The 6,911-nt window shown below is 59.6% G+C and overlaps 3 protein-coding genes across 3 annotated transcripts in view; 2 read left to right on the top strand and 1 right to left on the bottom strand.

Moving 5' to 3' along the window:
* Positions 1-2,108: 2,108 nt before the first annotated feature.
* Positions 2,109-3,325, top strand: VDBG_04010 (conserved hypothetical protein; the record flags this gene model as incomplete). The annotated part of the gene is made up of 2 exons (XM_003006011.1): positions 2,109-2,654; positions 2,837-3,325. 2 exons carry the CDS (start codon positions 2,109-2,111, stop codon positions 3,323-3,325), a joined length of 1,035 nt encoding a protein of 344 aa, XP_003006057.1.
* A 696-nt stretch (positions 3,326-4,021) lies between these two features.
* VDBG_04009 (cyclin-C) lies at positions 4,022-5,073 on the bottom strand (the record flags this gene model as incomplete). Its single annotated transcript, XM_003006010.1, has 2 exons — positions 4,022-4,824; positions 4,914-5,073. 2 exons carry the CDS (start codon positions 5,071-5,073, stop codon positions 4,022-4,024), a joined length of 963 nt encoding a protein of 320 aa, XP_003006056.1.
* A 658-nt stretch (positions 5,074-5,731) lies between these two features.
* VDBG_04008 (calcium-binding mitochondrial carrier SAL1) overlaps positions 5,732-6,911 on the top strand; it is a gene marked incomplete at both ends in the record, with an annotated part of 2,639 nt that continues 1,459 nt past the window's right edge. The window contains 5 exons of the mRNA XM_003006009.1: positions 5,732-5,894; positions 5,958-6,038; positions 6,120-6,327; positions 6,527-6,660; positions 6,810-6,888. Coding sequence (XP_003006055.1) covers positions 5,732-5,894; positions 5,958-6,038; positions 6,120-6,327; positions 6,527-6,660; positions 6,810-6,888 — 665 coding nt within the window. The remainder of the gene's footprint in view (positions 5,895-5,957; positions 6,039-6,119; positions 6,328-6,526; positions 6,661-6,809; positions 6,889-6,911) is intronic.

The following is a 6,911-nucleotide window of genomic DNA, read 5'->3' as shown; positions in this document are numbered from 1 at the left end:
ATTCCAGGTCCCTCGTCAAAGTCGAGATGGAGGACAGCCTGAGTTGTCAGGCATCAACTGACGACAAGTGCGGGGAGAGGGGTCAGGGACACCAGGGGCGCCAGAGGTCCCATGAAGGTGGACGATGCTATTTCTGATGTGCCCAACCACGGCTCCGACCAACCACCAGAAACAGGCCTGGCTGGGTTCCTGGAAAAGCGAATGGCACCTAAAGAAATGCGTCTTTCCAACTCTGCATCTGTCAGTTGCGCAAGAAAGATCTCGAAGACCCGAGCGACGATTGCTACCCCTTCAGGACACCCCTTTGTCTTAGCTCCGCCTTGTTCGTTGATAGGAACGCCCGCTGTATGCATGTCCCATCGTCGAGGATGCATCCGTAGTAGTCGACGGAGAGAACTGGACCACCGTCGACGACGAAGATAAGACGAGGATGGAGGGGTGGAGAAACCCTGGCTGCTGCCGTTGAGAGGATAGGGGGAGCTATCTTCGTCCAACACCTCGTTGACGCCGCCCTTCACCATTTGTGGTTTGTTACCCTTGTCCGCCAGCCACCCTCCGACCTCCTCGGGCACCACCAACCGTCACAGTGCCGAATGGAAAGGACCCCATCGCCCGCTCCCAACCTTTCCCCGACGACAAGGCGGTTTGGGTGGTCAGGCGGTGTGCCTCTTGCGCCAAGGGTCAGTGGCCCAGGGCTCTCGTGGCTCTGACGGGCTCACAGCGAGCGCACCCTGTGGGCTGAGGTACTCCTCCACTTCACAGCCTACGCACGATTCGGTCTCAACGCTTGTCGCACTGCCACACCGCCATTCTGGGAGCGCCCCCGATCAAATCGTGCATCACACGCTTCTGGCGAATGCGGTTGCTGCTGCGCAAAATTTGCGACGGCAATTCGATGCCCGGGGCATGGCAATTACAGGCAGTGCAGTGGTGAGTGCAGTGGTGCTAAAAGTACGTATGTACACGTAGGAGGCTTGGGCATGCTCGACGGCCCGCCTGGGCTGCCCTGCATGCTGTAAGTGGGCGAGCCTGTACCAAGTCAACAGGTGCAGAATCTTCCCGTCGCCTTTGATGCTGCAAGTTGACTCCCACTTCGGGCTATTCTGACGGGCGGCGGCGTTGCACACATGCGGCGGCAGACGCGGCTGCAAGTGTGCGGCTCAACCGTGAATGCCCCTGTATGGTCTCTCGGTGTAGGCTTCTTAAAAACATGGAGCTCTCGGAGGTGGACGGATGAGATTGACTTCAGACGGCAGCTTTATATTCTCCTGTTCCGAGCGGCGACCCTGTCACAGTCATAGATGGAGCCATTCGCAGCATCTGCCCTTCTTGGATGAGGCGTGCGACCGACCGATTTTGATCCGGGCATTCTCTCACCGGGCGAGTCGGGACTGGGAGGATCAATCGTGGTCGCTCTTTGAAACAACATCGCTCACCATAGCTAATGACAGCGAACCGCCGTGTTGCACGCACAGGACATCTAGCAGGAGTGTCTGCTTGATCCGTGACTAATCACCACCTTGCTTACCATGGCCGGGGACATGACGATTCAATCAGGTGCTGGCAGTCGGCATCGCTGCCAGCCCGGCCGGTGTCATCAAGTTCTCTTCGTTCAGGCACCTGGCCATGATCCAGTCTCAACCCTCAAGCCGGGATGAGGGTGACTTGACTGGCATTCTCCTATTTAGACGGCGCCAATCTCATCCGATACGGATCTCCTATCTATGTTCGCGCTCGTTGACGGGAAGTCATCGGAAATTGATGGGGTACACAACTCGCCGTGCTGCTTGGGCGCGCCTTCACCCATATGTCCTTCATACCGATCTCGGATCCCCCTCTGTCTACTCCAGCCCGGATCAGGTCTGCATCTACTTGTCTATAATGCTCTTCCCTGCCCATGAGTTTTCTATTGCTTGAGTCTGGCAAGCGGGATGAACGGCTAGATACAACGGCCCGGCGGATATCCTTGTGGACCTGGCGCCGACGGACGACCCCTGCCGGATTTCAACCTCGGCCCTTGGGCCGGCCGTTGCAATAGACTTGAACATAACCTCACGATATTTGGCTCGCTTTAAGATCGAGTCCCTTCAACATTGACCGCTGCCATGATGAAGGATCATCTGCCCTCCCGCCTGCTCGCTCCCGTGGTGGCCGTTACCGCTGTCGGCCTCACCGCTTACCTCTATCTCCGCCCAGCCCTCATCCGTGACCCGTCCGCGACGAAGCCTCCCGCGCCGGCCCGCTCGCCGAAATGGACCGTTCTCCCATCCCTCTCAACCCTACAGCGAGATGAGCTGCCGTACCCACCAGATCTGCTCCCCGGCGGCCGCGACGTCGACACGCCCTACGGCTCACTGCGTGTGTACGAATGGGGCCCGAAGCGGGCGAGAAGGTGCTCCTCCTCCACGGCATCGGGACGCCGTGCATCGCATTCGGCGAGATGGCGCGGGCGTTCGCCGACGGCGGCCATCGCGTCATGCTCTTTGACTTTTTTGGGCGCGGCTACTCCGACAGCCCACCGGACGTGCCGCACGATGGGCGTCTCTACAACACCCAGCTACACCTTCGCCCTCGCCTCGTCGTCGCTGCCCTGGTCGGGGGCAGGACGCTTTCCAACTTCGTCGGCTACTCTCTCGGCGCGCCATCGCCGCCTGGTTCGCCCGCCAACGTGCCCACGCCCTGGCGCTCGCTCCGTCTTCGTTTGCCCCCGCCCGGCTTGTCCGCCCGGCGCCACGGTCTCCGCGCACCAGGCCGCCTGGCTGAACTCGACGGCGTCCCCCGAACCCGCAGCTGAAGCTAATATATCATAAAAATAGAAGCCGCCGGCCCCCCGTAGACCCCGAGGCCCGTCCTCGACGATGACGTCGCTGGCGAGAGCGACGCCACGGGCGGGGCGACGTTTGACAATGCGCTGCTCGACCTTGCGCGGCCCGAGCTGACGGTTGCGCGGGTCATACGGTGGCAGCTCGCGGCGCATCCGGGGTTTGTGCCGGCGTATCGGAGCACCATCCGGTGGGCGCCAATCTATGGCCAGGGCCAGGGGGAGTGGGCGCCCCTGAGGGGCATCCTCGAGGAGCGGCGTGCGGGGCGGGTGAAGAACGGGCTCCGGGGGGGCAGGGTGTGCTTTGTGGTGGGCGAGACGGATCCAGTCATCGTGGCCGGCGAGCTCGAGCAGGATGCGAGGTTGATGCTGGGGGAGGATGCAGTTGATATGAGGGTCGTCAAGGGGACTGGGCATGAGGTTGGCATCACGAGGGGCAGGGAGGTTGCGGGCATTGCCATGCGGTACTGGCAGTCCATACAGGCTGCGCAGTCATGCTCATGATAACGACGAACTACTTAGACGTATATAGATGTCAAGCCATTTCGCAAACAAGATCAAAATCATGACCTGTCGTCCTAAGACATGTCTGCACATGGGGCAGTCTCTCATCAGGGCATACACACCGCAGTGCTGAAAGACGAAATAACAAAAAGGATTTCTCCTTCATAGCGCCGGTCTCGAATCTGCAGTCCCCCCACGCGCTTTCCGGCCTGCGCGCCCTCGCATATAGAGGCATGCGATCAGGGTATTTGTTTAGGGTAACCTCTAGGACCACTACACCATGCGTCACGGTATTCGCGGCCCTTGTTGACAGCGGTGGCAGGGACGAGGATGTATAAATCGTCCGACGCGGGAAGGAGCCCAGGCAACGCCATGGCAACCGGTGGCGTTGGCCTGTTGGACTCGACAAGAGCTTCTCTATCGGGCCATGTCACGCTCACATGTTTTCGAGGCATCGACCGTAAGTCCAGGGTCATATCTGGTTTGAAGTATGCTGCATTCATGCTTCTATCATGTACATCGTCATGTGTTGTTTGGTCGCTGCTTGTAGCCTTTACTGCCCGCCGTTTCTATAGGCAGACCGCCACCTCGCCGCTCCGATCTATCCCTTGTCAGGGTTCGGTTCACCAATGTACCAGCTTGCATGCATGCTCCGCGCTTGGGGCGCGTGCTTGCACGCCGCCTCCTCAACCGTTTCTATTTGTCCAGGCCGCGCGCCTTGATGAACCTGTTGAGCTGCTCCCTCGTGAGCTTGTCCTGGTACTGCTCGTGGCACTCGTAGAAGGAAATGAGCTCCTGCGTGCAGTCGACCATGGCCGTAATGTCGACGTTGCTCTCGGCGAGCCACGCGCCGAAGCGCTGCACCCTGCCGATGCGCGCCTCGGGCTGCTTCTCCTTGTCGGCGGGGTTCGGCGTCGTCGGCGCACCGCCGGGCATCGAGAAGCCGGCGGGCCCGCGGCCGCCCTGCGACTGCGTAAGCGCGGCCGTCGCGGCGGCGATGCCTGACGTCGTCGTCGGCTGGGCCATGCCCGAGGACGGGCGCAGCACGAGGGCCAGCAGGATGGCCGTCAGCGCAACGGTGTGCGGCGGAAACAGCAGCGGCAGGTCGGTCATGTAGTGGTCGTTGATGATGGACCAGGCGAGGGCCGTGTCCTCCTGCGTCAGGGCCAGGTCGCCCTGAAAGGCGGTCAGCGTGCGGTAGGGCTGGTGGACGATGAGCTGCGAGCTCATCTCGCTGATGAGGAAGAACTCGCACTCGCCGAGCTTGGACGTGTCGAGGGAGACAAAGTCGGGCCACAGCGAGCGGGCCTCGCTGACAATGAGGCGGATGTGCTGCGGGCACTCCTCCATTTTACAGGAGAGGTAGACGGCCGTCGCGATGACGAGATAGACGTTGGTGCGTCGAATCTCGATCTTGGTGTAGAAGCGCTTGATGTAGACCTGGGCCGTGGCCATGGCCTGCTGGCGGACACCTAGGCGCTTGCCGAGCCGGTTGATTTCTGGAAGAACAGGACAGACACGAGTAAGTCAAGGGCCTCGCCAGTGAGAAGACGCACGAGGAGAGATGCCGCACAAGGGTCAGACAAACGTTGGTTGAAGTAAATGTTCAGATGGCGCACCTGAGGCAGAGGGAACAGCTGGACGAGCTCGGTGTTCTCGTCCTCGAGCTTCTGGCGCATGGTAGCCAGGCCATCCTTGGTGAACTGCCAGTATCGCCGCTGGGTCGAGTCCCAGAAGTTGGCGGCCATGTCACTGTCACGTCGTGGACATAGTCATTCGACCGTAGCGACTCTGCTCTCGGTCCGGCGAGTCGAGCGGCAACGTGGACGGGACGGTGTTTGTTGGTTCGAGAGATGATCGGTGTTGGTGGAGGCCAGCGGAATCGGACGTTGCAGCCGGGTCCAACGAGGCTGTGGCTCGTACTCTGTGGCTCATGCCCTGTGGCTCATGCCCTGTGGCAGCAGTGCTCGAGGCGTGTCAGGAATGGTCAGCAGGAGGCGCAGAGGGCGGGGGGCCTTGGGGGGGCTTAGGGGGGTGTAGTGATGACATGTGGCGCAAACTGGTCACTAGACGCGGGTACAGCTGTGGCTGCGGCCTTGGCATGCGGGAGTGCTTTTTCTTGGTCGCTGTCGCGAAACTACGTCAATTCCCTTTTGTGGCTGTGACCCCAAGCCCCGAGGATAGACACACGCACCGCACTTCAATCCAAAGGCGTCCCTGCCCTTGAGATACTTTTCGACGCCATCGACACCGCCGACCCAACGACGTCTCGCGAGCCAACGCACTATGGCTGTCTGTTGACCTTGACCCGACGACATTGCCCTGCCTTGCCGTGCGCCCCATGAGGCTTCGGTCGACTTCCGACCCTCGACCCGCCGATTGTCGTCTCCTCATGCCGCCGCTGCGATGGGGGTGACACGCCTTGTATCCGAGCTCGAGCTGGGATGGATCGAGTCGCAGAACCAGCGTGACAAGCGCATGGAGGAGCTGTGGGCCAAGCTGGACACGCAAAAGTCGGGCTTCCTCGACTTCAAGGGCCTGCAGCGGGGATTGAAGAGGATTGATCATCGTCAGCCGCCCTGTGTTCTGTTCCTCGCTCTCCTTGTCCTGTGCTGATGTTTGCGAGCCGTAGCCATGAAAAATGCGGGAGAGATGATGCGCCAGATCCTGTCAAGGGTCGACACAAACGAGGACGGACGGATCGACTATGAAGGTGCGTTCACATGAGAGGCCAACATTTGTTGGTGTGTCTCCGTATCCAAGGAGGGGTCTTCGCTGACAGACGCTTCTGCAGAGTTCCGGACGTTCGTTGAGCAGACCGAGAAGCAGCTTCTGATCCTGTTCCACTCGATCGATCGGGACAATAACGGAAAGCTCGACAAGGCAGAGCTGCAGGCGGCTTTCAAGCGTGCTGGGCTCGTTGTGCCGATGCGGAAGCTCGACGCCTTTTTCAACGACATTGACCTGAACAACGACGGCTATATTACCTTTGGCGAATGGCGGTATGTGAGACCTTGGTGGCGCCTTCGTGACCGTGCTGTGTGGACGTGAGGGGACTGCGAGCTTGCTTATAAGAGCTCCTGGTGGAACGCCCTCGTCGTGGTGTGGATGCTGCCTGAGAATACCGAGGCTGCGTTTTGCCCATTCACGCGCAACACTATCCTGTGCGCAGTTGGCTGACCTCTTCATTCACTGCATTAGGGACTTCCTGCTGTTTATGCCGGTGCACCACGGCAATGCGCCGCTTGAGGCTGTTCTCAGCTACTACTCGTCGATTGTCACCCTCACTGCCGAGGGCGACTCGATGGTATCGGAGGAAACACTTGAAGGCTTAGGTACGACCGGCTTCCTTCTCAAAACTCTCTTTGGGTCTATCCTGCGGATTGCCTGCTCTGCGGAGAGGGACAACGAGCCCATCGAGATGCAGCATAATTAAGCAGATTTCACGCCATTCCTCTCCAAGGAAACGAGTACTACTATATAGATGACAACGTATGGGATGTCTTTAAAGGAGTCTATGAGGATGGGGTTAAGAAAAGGAAAGAGCTCGCTAGAATGAAGAAGTAATGGAAGTCAATTGTTAATT

This window comes from Verticillium alfalfae, genomic scaffold, assembly GCF_000150825.1.
Source record: "Verticillium alfalfae VaMs.102 supercont1.4 genomic scaffold, whole genome shotgun sequence".
In the NCBI taxonomy this organism is placed as follows: domain Eukaryota; kingdom Fungi; phylum Ascomycota; class Sordariomycetes; order Glomerellales; family Plectosphaerellaceae; genus Verticillium; species Verticillium alfalfae.
Note: the sequence above shows the minus strand (reverse complement) of the source record. Positions and strands in the feature narration are given on the sequence as shown.